This window comes from Leopardus geoffroyi, chromosome A2 (assembly GCF_018350155.1).
Source record: "Leopardus geoffroyi isolate Oge1 chromosome A2, O.geoffroyi_Oge1_pat1.0, whole genome shotgun sequence".
NCBI lineage: Eukaryota > Metazoa > Chordata > Mammalia > Carnivora > Felidae > Leopardus > Leopardus geoffroyi.
The window spans coordinates 167,031,204-167,052,640 of record NC_059331.1 but is presented as its reverse complement, the minus strand read 5'-3'; the positions used below and the strand labels follow the sequence as shown (position 1 = coordinate 167,052,640).

Genomic DNA, 21,437 nt, shown 5'->3' with positions numbered 1-21,437 from the left:
GAGCTCAGAGCAAAAAGCAATGGCATAAAACACAGAAAAACAATAGAGAAAAATCACCGAAACCAAAAGCTGCATTTTTGAGATCAACGAAACTGATGGCTGATCAAGACGGGAGACGGGGCACAAACCACCAAACTCAGGAGCAGAGAGCCACTCACCTCACTGGCCCGGCAGAAGCGAAGGCGGACATCATGAGAAACTTTACACCAAGTCAGGCCACTGAGGCGAGACGGACGGACGGATGGCGTCAGAAACGCCGAAAACGGATTCAAGAAGCCAGACGACCCGAAAGTCCGAGGCGACATGGAACTGGTAATGCCAACCCTCCCACACAGGAAAATCCACAGGCACTCACTGGTGAGCCCTGTCCCTACCTCAGGAAGAAGGCAGCCCGTGACACTACCTCTCCCGGAAGAGAGGGGAGGACGAGGCACCTTCCCGCGCCTCCTCGGAGGCTGGCACGTCCCCGAGAGAAAAGCCAAAGGCACCGGGGGAGGAGAGAGCCGCAGGAGACCCCACGCGCGTGCGCGAGGACCCCACCAGACGTCAGCGGACCGGATGCGCCCACACAGAACGGGGACCGCGCGCCACGACCAAGCAGCTCTCGCCCCAGGAACGCGAGGCCGGCTGTCCCGGCGGAAGGCGGTAACGTGCGGGGCGCACGGGCGAGAGACGCGACGGTGATGGAGACCCGAGACCCGCGACACGCTGGGGCCGGCCGGACGCGCTGTCGGCCCAGGACGGGCGTCCGCTACAGGCGGGCAGCGCACGTCGTGCCTGCTGATGAGGACACGGCACACCTTCTCCTCGGGGCTTCTGCTCACGCTGCCGCAGACCAGTCGGGGACACGCAGTTTCCGTACTCGTCACCTGGGGACAGTTCGAATCTGGGCCACCTCGGGCTTTCGTCCAGAACCATCCAGCCAGACCCCGCGGAGCTGGGACCCAGACGCCGGCCTATTTTAAGGGCTCCTGGGTGACGACGGCTGTCCGGCTCAGGCTAGGGAAGGCTGAACCAGAGGGGTGCTCCCGACCTTCTGCGACCCTGTGCCTCTACCAAGTGCACTGCTGGGGCCAGCTGAGAGTCACGCCGACCTTGCAGAGGAACGTCCCCAAGTGAAAAAAATGGAAGCCGTGCGCGGAAGGCAGGCCATTTTGCAAGACCGCGATCCACACAGACATTTAAGCTGCTGGTCTGCGTTTCCTAGAGCTTCTCCACAGGCCTTCCAGCCAAGGAGCGAGCCAGCGCCCCAGCCGGGGGACCGGGTGTGACCTAGCCCACGCGCGCAGTGTCTCAGTCTCTGCCTTAAAGAGCTATGTGACCTCTCTCTAGTTTCGTAGGTGTTGAATTTTTCTATAGTAAAACGCTGAGTGTCTCATAAGGATACATACGTACCACATCCTCATCTCTCGTGAGACCCAACGGTCCATCATTTACTGATTTCTCTGACGTCCTGGAACTGTGTTAGCGCAAGACTCGTGTATCTCCTACGCGTGTGTTCAGCTGTATGGGCCTCACGGACATCTCTCCCTGTCACACGAGCAGACGCTTCACGCGGAGCCCAGGCCCCACAAGAGGCTGCGTGCTGGGTGCACACGGGGCCGGCCCGCCAGATCCTCCGCACGGCTCAGCGGCACCACGGTCTACCGGCCGAGTCCCCCCCTCCCACCCGTTTGGCCGCGTGCAGAAGCGGACCGGTACCGGCCAGCTGTACGGGACAGCCTTCCGCCGCACGGACTTCAGGGAACTGAATAAGCTCCCCGTAAGTTCACCCGGCAAGGTAAAAGTTCGAGGATGCCCAGAGCACCCACTCCCTCGCAAGCATCTGAAGAAACCGGGGGTTTAGACCCCGTAAGTCTGCTTTGCTCACCAAGCCGAATGTCTGATGCACACTGAAGGTACTGAGATGGCTACTGAATAAATCAATAAACAGCAAATCATACTTTACCATGCGGTTCTCAACATGCTACGTAAAAAGGATGATGACATCAGAATGTGAGGCTACAGACGCTGTCGATCACAGGCACTGACCACATGTCATTACAATACCAAAAGGCCAGCCTTCAGGTCAGTAGTACTATTTTTGTGCATCGGGAAATATTACGCCACATTGGAGACTAGATAGTGAGCTGGTACACGTGGCCTAAAAGGAACGATGTCCATATATACGATGGACAAAAAGAATGAATATTGTCGTAATTTTTTTCTTTAGCAATCCAAAGCTTAAAAACAAGACCATCCAGATAGTAAACTTTAAATTAAAAAGAGAAGCTTACACTGAAAGCAAGATGTTATAATTGCCTATTTTAAGATAGATGGTATGTGTAAGTATTTGCATGATAAATACAGAATGCTAGTGATCTGGTGATTTTTAAACTGGGAACTAAGAACATAAACACTTAATCAAGAAACACTCCAAATAATCAAAATTCTTTTCGTTGCTACTTTGGCTGAGAGAATGGTGGCAATACATCGTAAGAGGAGATGTTAATGTCAGATAAAACCTCTGAAAACCAAAGTTCTAAACTTTCATTTTCAAGACAAGTTTCCATTTTAAAGCAGGTTTGACCCCAAAGCTGCGAGAAAACAGGTATCACAAAAGCCTCTCCTCTCCTCATCTGCAAGGAGGAAACTCTCCTTCTATAGAGTGGAGAACGACGGCTTCCGACGTAAAGAAAAGGGGTCCCACGCGGTGTAAAGACCTCATTTCGGCTCTTCTAAGAAATCACCTGAGAAGTCACGATCTCGCGGTCCGTGAGTTCGAGCCCCGCGTCAGGCTCTGGGCTGATGGCTCGGAGCCTGGAGCCTGTTTCCGATTCTGTGTCTCCCTCTCTCTCTGCCCCTCCCCCGTTCATGCTCTGTCTCTCTCTGTCCCCAAAATAAATAAACGTTGAAAAAAAAAAAATTAAAAAAAAAAAAAAAAAAAGAAAGAAATCACCTGAGAAGAGGAACGCCTTTTCTGTGGGTCTGCACCTCATCTGCGGCTCTGGCCCCAGGACACAAACTCACAGGCACAGGCACGGGGTCTCTGTCCTTCTCCCTGCTCCGTGCTTCTTCACAGCAGTAGTGGCCACTGCTGTCCTGATCGCGGTCACTGGAACCGGGGCCCCATGGCACCCTCCAAGAGGGGACAGAGCGGGTGGACACAATCACTTGCTCAGTCAACGAAGCACACGGAAGGGGGCATGCTCAGGCAGGGATCATGATGACTGCCCGGCTTTTCAGAAACACTGCTCCCATCAACCGTTTACTGGAAAGTCGGAGGAAGCCCCGGGTCAGCTCTGGAGTCGCTCACATTCAGGGCAATTCTGCACACCTTCGGTAGCCACGAATGGCACCATACGCTTTATAAACAGAAACTTGCAAGGCGTTACCACGTCCCCCTCTCGGGAGGGTCTGCGATGCAACAAGCGGACTAGGGTCTGTACGCGGTTTTCCATCAATCCTCCCTCCAAGGTAACTATGATCCTCATTTGGTAAAGGGAAACTCCGAGACCCCTGGTCACACAGTAACGGCTGGGACTTCCTGTCTCCGAGGTCCTACGCCGCTTCCCAGGAGGCGGCCTTTACCCGTAACTGTTCTCAGCAAACAGACTAACCGTCACCCAAAAGGAAAAGGTCCCTGCGCTGCTGTCCTAAAAACCATACTGAGCCCTGAAGGCCAAAAGCTAAGTTATGCAATTGTTCCCTTCTATGAGAAAAATGGAGAGGTTTCATTTTGTCAATGGAGAGATCAATCAAATCAGCACAATGAAAAGCTAATTCTGGGGAGAAACTCTAAGTTCCAGAATTATTCCAAGTAACCTGTGAAAACCAGTTAATGTAGTAATTACTAGGCGGTGGCCAGGAGCATCGTTTCATACCTAACACTTGCACACGGACACGGACGAAGGTGAATGAAGATCACATACCACACCGAACCCCCCACCTGGAGGTCTTCCGTAACTCACACAGTTACAGCACTCAAAGAGGCCCTAAAATCCTTAGTGCTCACACGTGCAAACTTAAAAACCCTGTTGTTCAAATTAGGATTTTCAGAAACCTGTTACGTTAACGTAAGGAAATAACCGATCGTTTGTGGATTTACGTCCTGTTCAAAACAAGTTCACTTTGGTTTGGTTTTGGTTTTTTAAGATTTTATTATTTTTAAGCAATCTCCACCCCCAACGTGGGGCTCGAACTCACAACCCTGAGGTCAAGAGCTGCACACTCCCCCAACTGAGCCAGCTAGGCACCCCCAAAAAGGTAAGTTCACTGTGAGAGTGAATTTCTCGGGGGGGTGGGGGGGGGCACAGTTCCCTTTCAAACTCCTCACGCAGCAGCAATTTGCGTCCGATTTTCAGTACCTTCCACCTCCTCTGAAACACAGATGAGGAGAAAAGAAGGCTGGCCGGCCTCAGACCAAACAAACCAGAAATATCTTGTCGTTTGTTTTTTTCCGCAAATGATTATCTTTTAATGACTGCTATAAACACGTCTTTTCAGAGTAGTTTTCCTCTTCTAAATTATGTAAGAGGCGCTACCTGAATTAAGTAAGCTTAGGGAATACTTTTTATCAGCTTAATCGTTACCAAAAAATGAGGTCTGTAGCCACCAACATTAGGACAAATTTATTTATAACAAATGGCTTAAATGTACAGATAAAAACGCCTATTGATAATGTCAGGGCCTCCTGCAATTTGACAGATCAAATCTTATTTCCATTCTTAAACCCCATGAAGAAGTGATATCACGGACTTGCATTCACTAGTGAGCAAATTGATTAATCCCCCTCCATAGAAATCTCAACTCTTGATTACACCTATCAGACGCTAAGCAGCATTATTCTAGAGTGACAACACTTGACAAATTCCCCAACCGTTTTTCTCAGCTTTTGTGGCCCTGCTAGCTTGTATTAACCCTGATGAAAAATTAATTTTCCTTATCTTCTTCTAAACCCCAAAATCCAAATCCGCCAAACTGGCAACTCTTTCTGTAAAGGTATTATGAAAACCTCTAAAAGATTAATTGCATGTCTTCAGGTGACATTAAATTAATTTCTGCACTCGTGACAGACATTTGATACTCCGCACTGAGAGGACAGATAACATTGTCAGGACACACACAAGGACAGTGGTTAGGGTCCCAGGGCAGCCTCTTAGGAATTCTCCGTCCGATAAGGCCCACTTCACTGTCACGCCAGTGCTGCCGATCTCACAGCCCGCAGACCTCACGGAACAGGTTTCTATTAACTGCAACAATGCCGGGCCTGGCCCCGTAATCTTGGGAAGGCTCGCTCAGAATCTGGCCAATAAATGATATGCACGCGACAGCAACTTTCTAAATATCAATACACTTAAGGCTCTATTTTGTCTCTGAAGACCACTGTTCAAGGAGAAAAGGTGCAAGAAAATAAACAGGCTAACATTTTCTTTCCAGGTTCCTGGGTCAATGCCCTAATTAAATTGTTGCAGCATAACAGGAAGGGAGAACGGTTTGCATTTGCAGCGTCCGATTCTCTCCAACCCACGATCCTTAGATTGTTCACGCCAAACACGTGAACAATCTAAGTCTTAAATGCTTCCTGTAAAATTTCAGCAGTGGGTCCACGTGAGCTGGCGTGAACCAAAACCCCTAAGGTTAGGGAGCGCAGGGCACATGGGGCTCGTAGGCGCCAGGGCTTCCCGAAGCACAAGGACCCGACGGCAGGGACGGGCAGGGACGCGGAGCTCACCGCGGCAGGAACTCGGGAACCGGGCAGTCTCTCCAGCGCGATCTCCCCGCTCTAGCTTTGAGATCAGTTGGGCTTTGGGGAGATCCGGAAACAGCAAAATTAACTGGCCTCTGGAGTTAATAAGCCTCAGAGGGGACTTCCCGCCCCAGGCTCTCAAGAGGAGAAGGCAGCGGGCTCTTCCAGATGAGACCCCACGAGGGGGAGGCTCCAGGCTGGGGAGAGAGGCTTCTAGGCGGCCCTGGAGGAGCAGCCTGGACGACCTACTTGGCAGCATGGGGGAGGCCCCTGCAGGGGGAGCTGTGGGAAGTCAGGGAGAAGGACTGAGCCGAGACCACCCCCCCCCCTCCACCGACCCCCAGGGGAGCCACTCCTATTCCACTGGGGAGAGGGAGCTCGCAAATCCTGATTTCTGATTTCAGCACTTCACTCCCCAACACCGCTGCCCAAAAGCAACCCAAAAATTAATGTAGGGAGATTCAGATTCACTACAAGGAACTACTTCTGTCCTGCAACGAACACCTGCCGACTCTGCCCCAATTTCGCTTAAACAGTCATTTCTCTGAAAGTTATGAACTCTGCCCGCTAAAGCATTTCAAAGCTCTTAAAGACAACTATTTAGGCACAATAGCTTCTCCTCTGAAAGGAAGTTTCTAGGATATGCATGTCCTCAAACACGTGACTAATCCAGATTCTTGCCCCGAGTTCCTTCCTCTCTTCTGCGGTTTGCCTTTCGGCCGTTTTCCTGCTCGCCAGCACCTGTAACAGGGAATCAGCCAGCCTCCTCACCCCCCCACCCCCCCACCGCCCCACTGCCCCGAGAGGGACAGGAGCCAGCAGGGAAGAGTCTGGTGCTCACCCCCGCCCCCGGCCCCGGCCCCGGCCCCCCTGGCTCCCCACACCCGTGTTACAGCAGCTTCTCTTACACCCAGCTCCCCGCCTGCCTGGTCTTCCCAGGTCCCTTCTGTCACAACTCCGTGGCAGCTCTGTCCTTTCCGACCTCACTTCCAACTCCCTTCCACCCGACTTCCCTCCTTCCTGAGGCTCCCGGGGACTGCCTGACACCGTAGCAAGAAGTCCGCTTCGGCCAGGAATGAGGCGAGTCAGCAGAAGACCTGCGCCCTCCGCGCTGGGAGGCGGCTCAGCACAGGGCACGTGGCGTGACCCTGCCCCGACCCGGGTCTCCTCACCGCACACTCACCACTCGGTGCAACCCCCAAAAGTGCCAAACAGTATGTCTGATATAACCCCATCTTGTAAACTGAATAAAGAAGGAGTTTGGGAAGGAACCATGAATTTTAGCCTGAAAAGATGGCCAGAAGAATTCATAATAAGGATTAATGCTATTTTTGGTTTTTCCAAAGTTTGCTATCTGGTGTCATCTAAATTTCAACAAACGCCTTTTTAAATATTTATAACGTACTTGACACCGTCCTAAATCCTGGAGACCGAAAAAGAATGGAAGAGCAAACCCAGCCTCAGTCAGTAGCAGTAGCGGGCGACAGAGCCCTGCAAACCAGTGGTCACGCGTAGCAGGTGGCGAGGGGGCCAGAGGCAGGAACGGGGCACGTCCGGACAGCGGGAGGCAGTGAAGGTGGCCGATTCCACCCCTATGTTCTAGGCACAGAAGCTGCGACCCCCCCGCCCAGTGGAGGAGTCCCCAGTGGGTGGCAGACGTCCCCAGGATGAATGTTTCTGTCTCTAAATCCAACGCCCAGGAGTCATGCCTATGACTTCCTGTGTCGTAAAAACACAGAAAAAAAACCTGCATGTAATGACTGTTTTAGAAGCGTACTTCTAAAAGGCAAGGATCAAATACTAGGCCCGTTATCCCTCTGTTAAAACTCTCCAATGGCTCCCGCTGCTCTCACGATCAAGGTCCAACACCTAACACAGGCTGTAAGGCCCTTGCACTCTGGCCAAACTGGCCTTCCTGCAGCTGGAAAACAGGCCATGACTTCCCTGCCACAGGACCTTCACACACGCTCTTCCCCATCATCCTAGAAGGAGTTTTCCTTTTCCCCTGCCCTCCTTCAGCCAGTGATCTACACTCTTCACTTGAAGTCACTTCTTCAGGTCCTCCTGTCATACTGCTCGCAACACCGTGTCGCTGTCTGCTTTTCCAGCACCTGGTTTGCTGAGCAGTCTTACGCAGCTGAACTAGCAACGCGGCCCCGTCGCCGCTGGGACAATCGCCAGCACAACCACCCCGCTCATAAATGCTGGCAGCCAATGCAGGACCCTCACACCCAAGAGTCACCGAGGAAGCTGCAGGGTCTCCTAGCTGTGGCTGTCCAGCAGCTGTGCTGACACATGTAAGGAACAGAACAAAACGCAAAACCACACAAAACACAAGGTCCCCACATATGGCGAGCCTGCCTGCGCCCTGCCGTGGAGAGGAGGGAAGCCTCAGAAACCCGCCAAGACCTCCCCACCCCCGCTTAGTACCATGCACCTCAGCCCCTGCCAGAAGGACACGCCTTCGCTAGCCCCCCATCCACCACAAGCCTTGGGTTCCATATTTAAACAGGGATGCCGAATTCTCGGCATTCTCACACAAAAGCAATTCAAGAAATAAACTCAGCACATCAGAGGGGGTGCTTTACTCATGTCAATGGCCTATTTCCAGAAACGTCATATACAACAGAATCTGCTTCTGATCCATCCTCCGGCCTCGGGAGCTGCCCGGGGAGGGCTGGGTGTGTGCTGGGAGGGCCCAGAAGCACAGCAGGCACCTGCTCTCACTGCGGAGACAGGACCGCACGGCTGAGCAGGAAACGGAGCACGGGCCCAACCCCCTCTTGCACCAGGTCTCAGGACGTGTTCAAAGAACGATGGATGCATCAAAGAACACGGAGCCAGCCTGGAACAGCTCAAACGTGAAAACAAGTAACGACAGTAGCAGTTCACTGGACAAAATGAGAATCCAGAGGCTCGCACTGCTGTAAACAAATGAACAAATGAACAAGAGTAAAGAGGAAGCTACAGAGCAAGCACAGAAAAGTGCTGGCATTAGAAAGACACCAGTGCTCGGGGCGCCCGGGTGGCTCAGTCAGTTAAGCATCTGGCTCTTGATTTCCGCTCAGGTCATGATCTCACGGTTGGCTGGTGAGTCTGAGCCCCCCATCAGGCTCCATGGTAACACTGCAGAGCCTGCGTGGGATTCTTTCTCTCTCCCTCTCTGCCCCTCCCCCGCTCACATGCTCTCTTAAAAAAATTAACATGAAAAAAAATTTGTAATTAAAAAAAAAAAATCACCGCTTGCTAAAAACAGTGAAGATCGGACAAGAGATGAGACATTTACACAGTCTCGAAGTACCTTCCCATATGTCGCTTCTCCGTTACCTGGGGTAGGACTGGAACCGCACGGCACAGACACTTGGCAAGCGCCATCTTCCTCAAGCGATCGAAGGGGCCGACACTGGACAAACGTACCAGGCGCCCCCCGACAGGACCCACGGAGGACACGATATCCTTCCGTGCCGCTCCTGCCAAAAACGCATGACCTGAAACTGATCGCGAGGAAAAGTACCACAAATCCCGAGGACGTCTGACAAAATCATCAGCCTCCCCTCTTTAAAAAAAGTCCAGGGCAAGACACACGGAGGCCGAGGCTCCGCCCCAGAGTCAGGGAGACTAAACGCAATGCACGATCCGGGACCGGACCCCCACACTGCGGAAAGGTGGCTGTGAGGAACGTTACTGGGACACCTGATGAAATCTGGACACGTACTGTGGATTAGGCGGTGATACGTATCACCGTAAGATTTTCTGAGTTGTGAGGATGTCTGAGTGCGGTTTTGTGAGAGAATATCTCAACAGTGAGGCAACACAGGGGTGTCTCCAGCCCACTCTCACAACAGCGAGAAAGTGTGTGTGTGTGTGTGTGTGTGTGTGTGTGTGTGTGTGTGTGTGTGTAGAAGGGCAAAAAGAAACGCCGATAACGCAAACGTGGTAAAACACAGCCCGGTCAATCGGGTGAAAGGGGCACGGGAAGTCCTCATGCCACTTTCGCAACTTCTCTCACACGGACGTTCTACCCGAAGTCAACCACCCTCCGCCACACGCGAGAGGTCAGGTAGGCACGTCGCCTCCACCACCTCTGGAGGAGATCGGAGAGACCGCGAGCGGGCACAAACGCGGTAGAAACCCCGAAAGCGAGCTCGCGCGCGCAAGTAAATCGGGACTTGCTGCGCGCGGCATTCTGACAGCCTTTAAAAATTTTTTTTTTTCAACGTTTATTTATTTTTGGGACAGAGAGAGACAGAGCATGAACGGGGGAGGGGCAGAGAGAGAGGGAGACACAGAATCGGAAACAGGCTCCAGGCTCCGAGCCATCAGCCCAGAGCCCGACGCGGGGCTCGAACTCCCGGACCGCGAGATCGTGACCTGGCTGAAGTCGGACGCTTAACCGACTGCGCCACCCAGGCGCCCCGACAGCCTTTTAAAAATAAAACACAGGAGCCTCGCGATGGGACGGCCGGCTCCCCTGCTGAGGCGTTCCGCGCATCCCCCTTTTCTCTGCGCAGCCAGCAGAACAAAGCACCGGTTACTTCATTTGCCGCCAAATTCTTAATTTTATGACCTCAAGGAGAGTAAGTCGCCAAATTCAGAATCTGCTTTCATTTCCTTCAAGAACACCAGCGACCGCCGCTGCAAAGAGGCCGTCTCTTCCTCCAGCTGGAAGGAGAGGGCAGCGGCGTCCAGGGACCTGCCACCCTGCGCGCGGGCACCATGTCGCTCACCACACGCGGAACCACGGCCCACGGCCCGCGCGGAAAGCCGGCCCCGTTCTCCCGGGGCCGCCGGGCTTCGCTGGGGCCGCCAACCGAGGTTCCCCGAGGCCCAAACCTGGAAGACAGGGCGGCAGTCCCCACTAAGGTCCTGAACGAAGGAAGGCCCGGGGCACGCGCCTGCTCCGGTCCCGGTTCTCTGGTGTCTGGTCCCAAAGGACGGCTGGAGGACTATGGTAAGTTCACGTCAAGGAAACGCTTTATATTTTTATATTTGCTCTCGTATCACTCGAATAGTTTTTCTGGATTCTGTATGGGTTATGGACAAAATTATGATTTAGCAAGATTGCTCTTTTGGCTTCTGAAAACTAAATACTTAAGTAGCTTTCTGAGAAACGAGCAAATGGAGAATATTTCCAGATCTTAAGTAATTTGATCATTCCATCAAATACAATTCTTTAGGCAGATCACTTATATAGGTACCTTCGAGGAGGCACGTGAAATTTTGGAAGTATTTGCTAATATTCAACACTCTTCATAACCCGCCACTCTACAGACACTCATTCTAGCAAAGCTGGACAAGATATGAAAAAACTAAAATCCACACGTACGTCGAGAGCCTCACAACAAAGGTCTCTTTAAACTGCAAATTCCCCAGGTTTTCATCTCAGTGTTTTAAATATAAAACGTGGCCTAATTTGACTTCCCCAGCAATGTTCAAAGGTTCGCTTACAGCACACGGCAAGTAGGGCTGCACGCGGCCAGGCCACACGGTCCCTCACGCTGGTAGGCCGGGGGCCAGGAGCCTACCCCCATGTTAACACAGCTTCCAGAACAGGAATGATGGAAACCCGGCCCCTCTCCAGTCGCACCCGCAGCTGCGGCCACGCGCCCCTCGCGGCACTTTCCTACTTCCGGACGCTCCCCAACACTCTCCAGTCAGGAGCCACCACTAGGGCTCGGCAAGAAAAACGAAACCTAATCGTCACACTTCTTCCAGAAGCCCCTGGCAGAACTCTCTGGACCAACTCTATGTACTCACTGGAAACGGCAGAATATTATCCCTCATCAGCTAACACCGGAAAAAGGCAGCAGCAAAAACAACTGTTACAAACATTGGTAAAAAACTTAGCTCTACCCTGGGCTGCTAACACAACCTCTCTGAGACTCCGTCTACTCACCTGTAAAATGGGAACACAAGTATCCGCCTCATCCAGATGCCGTGAGTACATGCTATGCACCCGATGTACGGTAACTACTACTATTTAGGGCATGAAACCACAGCCTGCATTCCTGGAATGGGCCTTGGGAGCACCTAAAAAGCAAACAGACATGCGTGGAGGGCCTTCCACGTGCCAGAAGGTTCATCTCCTCCTTTCCCACAACTTTAAAAACCCCGTCCGCAGCCTGGAGACTTGGGTTCAGACAAACAAACTGGCAGTTCAGGGCCCCAAGCAACAGAAGACATATGCCCGTCCACACACGGGGCTCCCTCACACACAGCCACGCTGTCCCTACCACGTGGCGCCTCCGCGCGCACACGCGAGCTCTCGGTCCTGGCGAGGGACAGCTGCAACGTCTATGTTCCACAGAAGGGAATTTCACGAGGACCAACCACCGGCAGGATGCCAACAGCCCCTGAGAAAGATGAAGAACCACTCCTGGACCTTAACCACGATCATGGTCACCGCGACTGTGAGAACCAATACCAAGAAAGAATTTTTACTAAGTTCTTTCTGAAAATACTTCCCGTGCCCGAGATGCATTAACCACAATAAAGAGAAAGGATATTAAAAAACTAGAAATTCTCTTACGATCATGAGGGTGCATTAAAATCACCATAGGGGCGTCTGGGTGGTTCAGTCAGTTAAGCATCCAACTCTTGATTTCGGCCCAGGTCATGATCTCACGGTTCGTGGGATCCAGCCCCATGATCAGCCCCATGATGAACAGTGCAGAGCCTGCTTGGGATTTTCTCTCTCTCTCTCTCTCTCTCTCTCTCTCCCTCCCTCCCTCCCTCCCTCTCCCTCTCCCTCTCCCTTTCCCTCTCCCTCTGCCCCTCCTCTGCTGCACACACACCCTCTCTCAAAATCACATCATTTTAAAGATAATGAACCTAATAAAAAAGAAGACTAAAAACGACTGCCTTAAGACTCGGGCTCTTTCCCATTGTAAAAAACCCAATTTAATAAAATCCAAAAGTAATTATTTGATTACAAATAAAATATGGAAAATAACAAGAGAATTCCGCGTTGGTTCACAACAGCCCCACAAGTAAATTGAGAATTCTCATTACATTTTAAGATATTTCCAATTTGCCTGTCAGAGTAAGAATTCCAAGACATTTCTGCTTCCCTAGCAATCCTGTGGACACCTACTTTAGTGGCCACCAGGACCACTTTAGCAGGCCACTATATACCACCACAGTCCCGGGTCCCGTCTAGAAACCAGACAACAGACTAGAGGAGCCTACTGAATGCAAAGAATAATTCTAACGACACAGATTTGATGCCAGTATAGGTTAGAAAAAAGGTAAACAAAATTCTCTCCAGAGTAAATCTCTAGGAAACCTTATCAATACAATACACAACGCATGTGTTTTGTACTAACAGGACGCAAAGAAGTCCAGGGCTCACAGCAAGACACAAACAGAACGTGATCAGACAACGAGATGCTTTCATTCAGTAAGTAACTAGAAAGGTGAGACGCACACGTGATACTCCGCACAGGTGTGACAGGTGAGCCCCCGTCGGCCCCTTACACGGTACCAGCTGAGCCCCCGGTGTTCGTGCCACCGTCTCCGGGAAGAGGGCAGGCTGGCAGGGGCAGAAACGACAGGAGAAATGCCGGAACAGAACCATTTCCCCTCCGCATCAGCAGGTACAGCTAAGAACGTGTTCTCTTAAGAACAGTTCCTTCCTCAGGATGCCCGGGGGGCTCGGTTGGGCGTCCAACTTCAGCCCAGGTCATGATGCAGTTCGTGGGTTCGAGCCCCGCATCGGGCTCTGTGCTGACAGCTCGGAGCCTGGAGCCCGCTTCTGATTCTGCGTCTCCCTCTCTCTACCACTCCCCTGCTGGCGTGTGCTCCTTCTCTCTCAAAAATAAAGAAAAAATGTTTTTCTAAAGAATAGTTCCTTCCTACCTACAAAAAAAAAACCCCAAGGCCTTTAGGGAAATACTATTTTTTCTGTTTCAGAGAGATACAAACAAGAGATGTTTACCCTCCGATAATTCAAAAGTTGCCAACACACTACTACAGGATTTGCTAAGATAAATCATAAGATACAAAACATGTCAGTTAGTAAACTTAAAACTTAGGAATTAAAAGGAGAGCTAAAGAAAGTTGTTTCAAATTTTGGCACGTAGCTATTTTTACGTGAAACTCCTCTGTTGTTTTTCTGTGTATTATAAAATTATACAGCATGATTTTGGAATACAGTCCGATAAAAAAAAAAAATTCCCCCTCCCCTACTGGAGAAAAAGACAGCAAAAACTTAAGTAGATAAATTTTTTAAAGGAAAGGAGCTAACTGGTTTGAAAGTTGCTTTCAGAGCAGAGTGGTGGCCTGCACATCCCAGCCCGCCAGCGGCCCTCACTTTCACACAGGCCACATCACCACATTGTACCAGGCACAGGGGCCACAAGAAAAGGCCTATTCCCAGCCATGGCCCCATGGACCCTCCTCCTAAGTTTTTAACTCAATTAAAAAAAAAAAAAAAAAAGAGAGAGAGAGAAATTAAGTATGCCTCAGACAAAGCCAGAACAAAAGGCCACAGATACCATAAAACTGATTAACGCTTGGGTTCTCGCCTCAAGAAAACAAACTCACACAATGTTAACACAAGCTGCGGTGACGCAGGCCATCTGCTTATCAACATTTTGAATCACAACAAATGGAGGGGAGAAAAAACAGATTTGGGAAAAATATCACAGGGTCTGCTGAATATGGGATTTCCAATTCCTGTCATTCTACCAAAACTGTTGCTACAGCATGCGAGAAAGTCACACTTTTATACGGACCCAGGAACAAAGGCGTTGGAGGTCAGCGACTCACAGGAGCAGCCATGGGCTGTCCCTAACCCAGTGCGCGGCCTTCTCCCTGGACCAGAGCCCCGGCTGCCCTGCCCTGCCCCCCGTCTCACTGCCGCCGAAACAGGCTGTGAGTCCCTTTCTGTGCGGGGAGCAAAGAGCGTGTGGCCTATTGAGCCTTGTGTGGCGGGGACCTGTCCGCGGCACCTCCGAGTGCCACCTTTACCCAGACCACCAAGCTGGCCCTCACTGAGAATGCTCGAGCACGGGGACCGCTCAGAAACACAGAGAGAAGCGGGCTGCGCTCCCCCCGGGACCACACGACCCACACGGCCTCACTGGAGAACTCTGCTAAGCCTCTGTCTTCTAAAACGAGAGAGACCAGCTTGGACACACAAGATGACAGTCCTGGAGACAATGCTGCTGAGAAGCGGCCTGTCCCCCAGCCACGGGGCCTCCCTGAATCTGAAGCTACACACAACAGGTTACTTGTTTGCAGGTAAAGGGAACTTAATTTTTAAAACAACTTGGTGATTCTGTCACAAATTACCTACGAAAGGAAAGCTAAAACTGAGAAGCATCTGCCCTGGGGCTGCCACGCTGGCCTTCCGTGAAGACCTGGGGGAACCGGAAGGTCAGAAGGAGAACTTAAGACAACCCTGACCACTGGACTCGGGCGCTCAGAGGCTGGACCGCGTGATTCTAGCAGGCTGCCCTCTTCCAACCCTCCTCTGGGGACGAGGACACTGTACGTGAGGCGCAGATTCCAAGAGGCGCTGGTGACCTCGTCAACTTACCCCGCCTGACAACTTAATCACCCTGACCTTGGAGCTGACGTGCGGCCCGTCTCCGCCGCCGCTGCCGGCCCGGTGCATGACCGTCCTCTTGGCGCCGGGCTTGGCGTCCGGGGGCCGGCCCTGGAGGGCGGCTCGAGCACTCTGCGAGGGGGGTGGCGGCCCCTCCGCGTCCGCGGGCTTCCCCTGCGGGACCCTGTGCGGGCCCGGACTCTGAGGGACAGCCCTGGCCTGCCTCGGGTGCTTGGGCGGTTTCGTCTGCTGTCCTTGGTACTGCCCCGGAGCGCCGGCCGGCGCAAAGTTGGACATTTTGGGCTGAACGTTCGAAACAGGGCCGTCCTGGTTTTTCACAAGGAGTCTGTTTTTCACATTCGGTCTAGGCTGCGCGCCCGGGAAGGGCAGGAGCGGGTTCCCGTTGGCGGGGGCCGGTGAGGCCGCCTGCTCGTCCGGCTCGGCCGAGGCTGCGGGCAGGTGCAGCTGCTGCTGGGCCAGCCTCTCCAGCAGCTCCTTCTTCCTGGCGCCCGCCTGCTGCTGCCGCCGCAGCTCCTTCTGCTTCAGGATCTCTTCTCGGAGGCGCTTCTGCTCCTCGATCTTCAGGCGGTAGAGGCGCGTCTCCTCATCTTCATCGGGAAACTGCAAGAGAAAACACGCCCGGCTTACTGTGCAGAACCGGGGCGGGGGACCACGGAGGAGACGCACTTTCCAAATACGCCCAATTCAGGGCTTGCAAAAAGCCATTCGAAATCTGCTTACAGACTTTAAGTAGAACTCTTTCCTCTGGGGAGGGGAAAAAAAATTACACAGCTAAAGCTAATTTGGAAAATCTTATCAGAATATTAAAAACGAAATAATGTAAATTTCCACTCATTTACAAGTTTGAAACCAATTAAACTATTCATTTAAGATATCAAAATATGTTTCGAATGGAAACGCCAACAGTAGGGAGACCGTGCTGTCACACAGGTTTTATCTGGCTCCTCTCTGACGAACCAACAAAAGGTGGGTATAAATGATCTGAAAGGGCCTGATTAGAACTATTGATTTTTCGTACAGAATTTTCAGCCTCATCTCAAACTCATTTGTCACAGAATAATTGGTTATAATGAACAGCACAAGTCAATCTCTCTGACCTTGAACTCATGCACTCTCCTCAGAATCAAAATGCTGCCAATTGCAGTATTGGAATATTAATGGTATATAAGGAAGGCCTTTAATATGCCAGCCCCAAACCATTCTGAAAGTCTATCAAAAGAAATCTTTGAAAAAGTTCAGTAACTTTCAGGAAGAGCATCCTATGAAGAAGTTTATTAAAAGTTAAGAATTCGTTGGGGCGCCTGGGTGGCGCAGTCGGTTAAGCATCCGACTTCAGCCAGGTCACGATCTCGCGGTCCGGGAGTTCGAGCCCCGCGTCAGGCTCTGGGCTGATGGCTCAGAGCCTGGAGCCTGTTTCAGATTCTGTGTCTCCCTCTCTCTCTGCCCCTCCCCCGTTCATGCTCTGTCTCTCTCTGTCCCAAAAATAAATAAATGTTGAAAAAAAAATTAAAAAAAAAAAAAAAAAAAGTTAAGAATTCGTTAAAAATTGTAATTAAAAAAAATAGATATCCTCATCCAGAGATCTTCTACAAAAGAACATAATAGGATTTAATCTCTCTACACTTCAGCTACTAACAAATAAATCTTAAGAAATGGGAATGAAGATCAAAAGGCAGCTGAAGACACCCAGAGCCGATGCACTTGACCTACCGGACACAGAGTCAGGGCCTCATCAGAACTGGCCTGGCGTTTCAGAAGCAATTCTGACCAACTCGGTCATCTGATTTCAAAATCTAAGGTAGGTCTGAAATAGCAAACTGAAGGCAGACAATAGCTACACAGGTAGGTGTCCAGAGCAAGGGAAAAGCAGAAGAACAGTAAGACGGGGACGGTTGTCCCAAAGGCACTGGGGCCGGGCACTCAGGGAGCAGCAGACTGCTGGGGGAGAGCGGCAAGGCCACAGGGCCCACTGTTTCATCAACAGAGGAAAAATTAACGCTAAGGTTTCCCCCAAACAAGCAAGAGTTAAATAAAGTATGTTCGAGTACACAAGAACGTAGGTACAAATACTTGGAAGTGGATTTGCCCTCTATTCTATCATTCGCAATTGGATGAGGGTAGGAAAATAAACCACATGTACCTAAGATTTTTTAAAAAGGAAAACCATTTTACTGTTGGTCCCATTCTATATCTATATGTACATAAAATTAAAAGCAAAAAAATAAGGACATTCGACTCACACTGTGGCTGCCCGCGAGTTTCATTTCGCATTCATGGCACCTGCTGCATTCTACAGAAAGCTTCCGCAGAAGCCTGTACTTTTGGATCAACTACGGTGAAAAAGAACAGCAACAAGTGGCTAGTGACATGCCCAAAGCTCACTTTTCTCATTTTATTTAACCACTGTCACAGGGAAAATAACGTGACTCACGTGACTTCATTTTTTCTGAACTAAATCAGGTCACAACGTACAAGGCAGGTGCTAGCTGTACGACTAGAACCAGGATAAAGTTTTTAGCAAAATTCCTTTCTATAAACTACCCCTATCCAGTCAGTAAATCTACATAACGTTTTCATACATCGATCTTAAAACCAAAAAAGTCAGACTTTCTCTAACGTGGTCTTTGTAAATGTTAACTCAGAATTTCTACTTGAGGTTCACATTCCTCGTTTGGTAGCAGTAATTTATTAGGAAAATCTGACCCCAGCCCCCAATTTCAACTGAAAGAGAACTGACTGAAAACAGGTGGCTTATTCTTTCCTGCCTCTGTTGTTATCTACGGAAACTTTTTTTTTTTTTATTCTGGAGAGAGACGGAGAGCAGGGGAGGGACAAAAGAGGGGGGAGGGATGGGGAGGGGAGGGAGAGGGAGAGGGAGAGGGAGAGGGAGAGGGAGAGGGAGAAGGAGAGGGAGAGAGGGAGAGAGACAGAGAGACACACACAATAGAGAGAATATCCCAAGCAGGCTCCGAGCTGTCAGCAGAGCCCACAAACCGTGAGATCATGATCTGAGCAGAAATCAAGGGTCAGACACTTAACTGCCTGAGCCACCCAGGTGCCAGGAATGAAACTCTCATCCTTTCATCATGTCACGTTAGTAAGTGACACTAACTTACTACACGTCGTACATGGTTCTTAAAAACACTGGTGGACCTTGCACATGCTGACCTGACCTCTTCCCACCTGCCAGGCACAAACACCTCGGCTAGCAACGGTGGGCCGTTTCAGGGTGTGGTGCTGACCCATGCGACAGCAGACTCCTAGCCGCTCGGTTAGAACCTCCATCTGACACCTACCGCTCAACTTCTGCGTCTGTATTTCTGGGGAGCAACCCGGAACTGAACCCCTACCCCACAAAGCATCGGGCAAGCAGATCCGTTTCTTTTACAGATCAATGGCCCCCAGGGCTTTGTCCCAACCACAGATTTTACTAATAGTAAACAAGAGACAATTAAAAAGTTGATGACCAACACTGTACTAACGCTGAGCCACTCCTAAACAAAAAGTAACCAAGTGACCAAAACGAAGTCAAGGTACAAATAAGATCTTAGTTGGAAACCATGGAAAATACGGTCCTGCATTCATTATACGACTTATTCTATTTGATAATACACAGAATTCACAACAAAAGAAAGCTGCCCGCAAAATCTCGTTTTGAGGCCAAAGGTCAAAGTGGCCCCATCTGCCAGTAGCGGGGCAAAGAGAAACAGTCATAGAAACGTCACAGTACATCTACGTCCGAGATCGGCTAACGACAGCCCTCAAGCCAAATCCGGCCCGAAGCTTGGTTCTGTCGGAAGTTTTACCGGCACACGGCCACGCCTGCTGATGCGGAATGGTCTACGAGGCCTTCTGTGCTAAAACAGCAGAGGTGAGTAATTATGAAGACCGGCTGGGCCGTGACGCCTCAGGTATTTACGATCTCGGCCGTCTCCAGAAGTGATCTGCTCGCTCCCGTGAGGAGGGGACAGGCTCTGCGGCAACACGTGCAAATGCACAAAACAGAAATGCAATCCGATACCGTAAACATGTGGAAATGACAGCGTGTCCTCCGTGAAGGCTGCTGGGTTCAAAGAAGGAGCCAGATGAAAAACCGTGGCCAAATTTTACGAAAAACTCGCGGGATGAGAGTAAACTAAGAAGTACAAGTTTATTGTAAGACTTTCTGTTTGGGCCCAAATTATCTCTTAATGAAGAAAGTCCTACCTCTGGTTCTGTTTTTGCTTCTTCTTTGGGTTGAACCACAGGGCTGAGCGGCTTGACCTTGGCTTCCGTCTTCCCCGGTGTGGCCCTGGACCCCGCCCCCGGCCTCGAGGGTGGCGACGTGCTGATGACAGGTTTCACTTGAGCCGAGGCTGTGGAGCAGCGACTGCTGCCCATATCCAAGACGTGCGACGGCGCGATCGGTAGCTCGCGCAGGTTACTGTTCCTGGGAGCGGTGGGCTGCATTTGCTGCATTGGCCGCTTGGTTACGTTCTGAGAAGTTGTGTTCTATCACAAGAAGAAAGAAGCCGAATTATAACTGGATACTTGGGAGAAAGATAAAAAGGCACATTAGTGGATGAAAACATGGTACCAATCATTTTAATTAGTGAGCGAGTTCTCTTTGGGGTGGAGATAGCTTTCCCCGGTGAACACTCGCCTTCGTGCATTAGTGTTCCTGCGCTCTGGGGCAGCACACCATCATGCTGAGGATCAGGACGGTCAAGGCTATCATATTTGCCTACAGACAAGTTCCTCTTTCATGGAAATTACACCAGCTGGCTGTAGCGGTGTCTCAGTGTGGGGACTGACACTTTTAGCAGAACTGATGGGGCCGACAAAGCATGACTGCCACCACTTTCACTGGGTCCCGGAATTTAAGGCGGCACAAGAAAAAGAGCGAAGCGACAAGTCAGCATCCTAAGAAAAACTGCTCTCTGCGTGAGAAACACGCTTGAAAGTTTTATCTGAAGGGAAAGTCTTAGTGATGCTCGTCCCTGGGATTCTTAACAGAGACACGACCCTGGGAGGAGCTTAGAGGTAGGAGCCGGCTGTAGGAGCACTGAGCTCCAAGAACACGCAGGCCAATGTTTACGGGCACAAGGCTAGGGACACAGTCTGCCATTGCTCTAACACAATGAAGTCTAAGTTACAATGCATCTTTCCCAAACTCCTTCCTCTTTTCTTTTTTTTTAAAGTTTATTTATTTACTTATCTATCTATCTATCCATCTATGTGGGAAGGGGGTGGGAGGGTGAGAGGAGAGAGGGGCAGAGAGAGGGAGAAAGAGAGAATCCTAAGCAGGCTCCAGGCTGTCACTACAGAGGCCCACATGAGACTCAAACCCATGAACCACAAGATCATGACCTGAGCCAAAATCAACAGCTGGATGCTCAACCAACTGGGCCACCCAGGTCCCCTTCCTCATTTCTTGTATCGTTAGTCTCAACGTTACTCTAAGAAAGAAAGATGCAGGTATGAGAAAAACTGAGATTAAAAGTAGCTAAGCGACACCCTGGAAGCTCAAGGTCAAAGGGAGAGTGCTAAAAGGAAAGCCCAACTATCTGACCTTGGCCCACAATTCTAACCATTAGTCTCTTTATAGAGTTATTTAATGGAGCACAAGGCAATAGCAATGACTACTGTCTTTTATTTTTAAAGCAATGCACACTCCATAACTCCCTTGGATAAGTGACAGGCCACATAGCACACCTGCTGAGGGCACCTGAGACTGTGTCCTCACAGATGCACTGATGACCTCCCGCAGTTAAATACAGGCTTCACGAGGATAGGAAACTTGTCTCTTGTCCACTGCTGCCTTCCCAGGAACTCAGATGGTGCCTAGCAAGAGGCTGTCCAGTCAATTCCACCCGAATCCATTTATTTATGCAGAGCACAAGGACGCAGAGACGATACAGCCAACAACAAAAAAAAGCAGCGGTTAAGGCAGAGTGGCCATCGCCCAAAAGAAGGGTTTCCTAACCTTATGTGTCCACTAACGGTATCCACCACTGTAAGAGTATATAAGGGCGCCTGGGTGGCTCAGTCAGTTAAGCAGCTGACTTTGGCTCAGGTCATGATCTCCCGGTTCGTGGGTTCGAGCCCCGCGTCGGGCTCTGTGCTGACCGCTCGCAGCCTGGAGCCTGCTTCGGATTC

General features: G+C 50.7%; 1 protein-coding gene across 10 annotated transcripts in view; it reads right to left on the bottom strand.

Moving 5' to 3' along the window:
* RBM33 (RNA binding motif protein 33) overlaps positions 1-21,437 on the bottom strand; it is a 141,087-nt gene that overhangs the window by 22,108 nt on the left and 97,542 nt on the right. For 8 of the 10 annotated variants that reach the window (XM_045496284.1, XM_045496285.1, XM_045496290.1 and 5 more), the window contains 2 exons: positions 19,506-19,790; positions 15,270-15,899 (listed from right to left, as the gene is read on the bottom strand). In XM_045496284.1, coding sequence (XP_045352240.1) covers positions 15,270-15,899; positions 19,506-19,790 — 915 coding nt within the window. The remainder of the gene's footprint in view (positions 1-15,269; positions 15,900-19,505; positions 19,791-21,437) is intronic. The other 2 variants (XM_045496286.1, XM_045496287.1) reach the window with 1 other exon arrangement.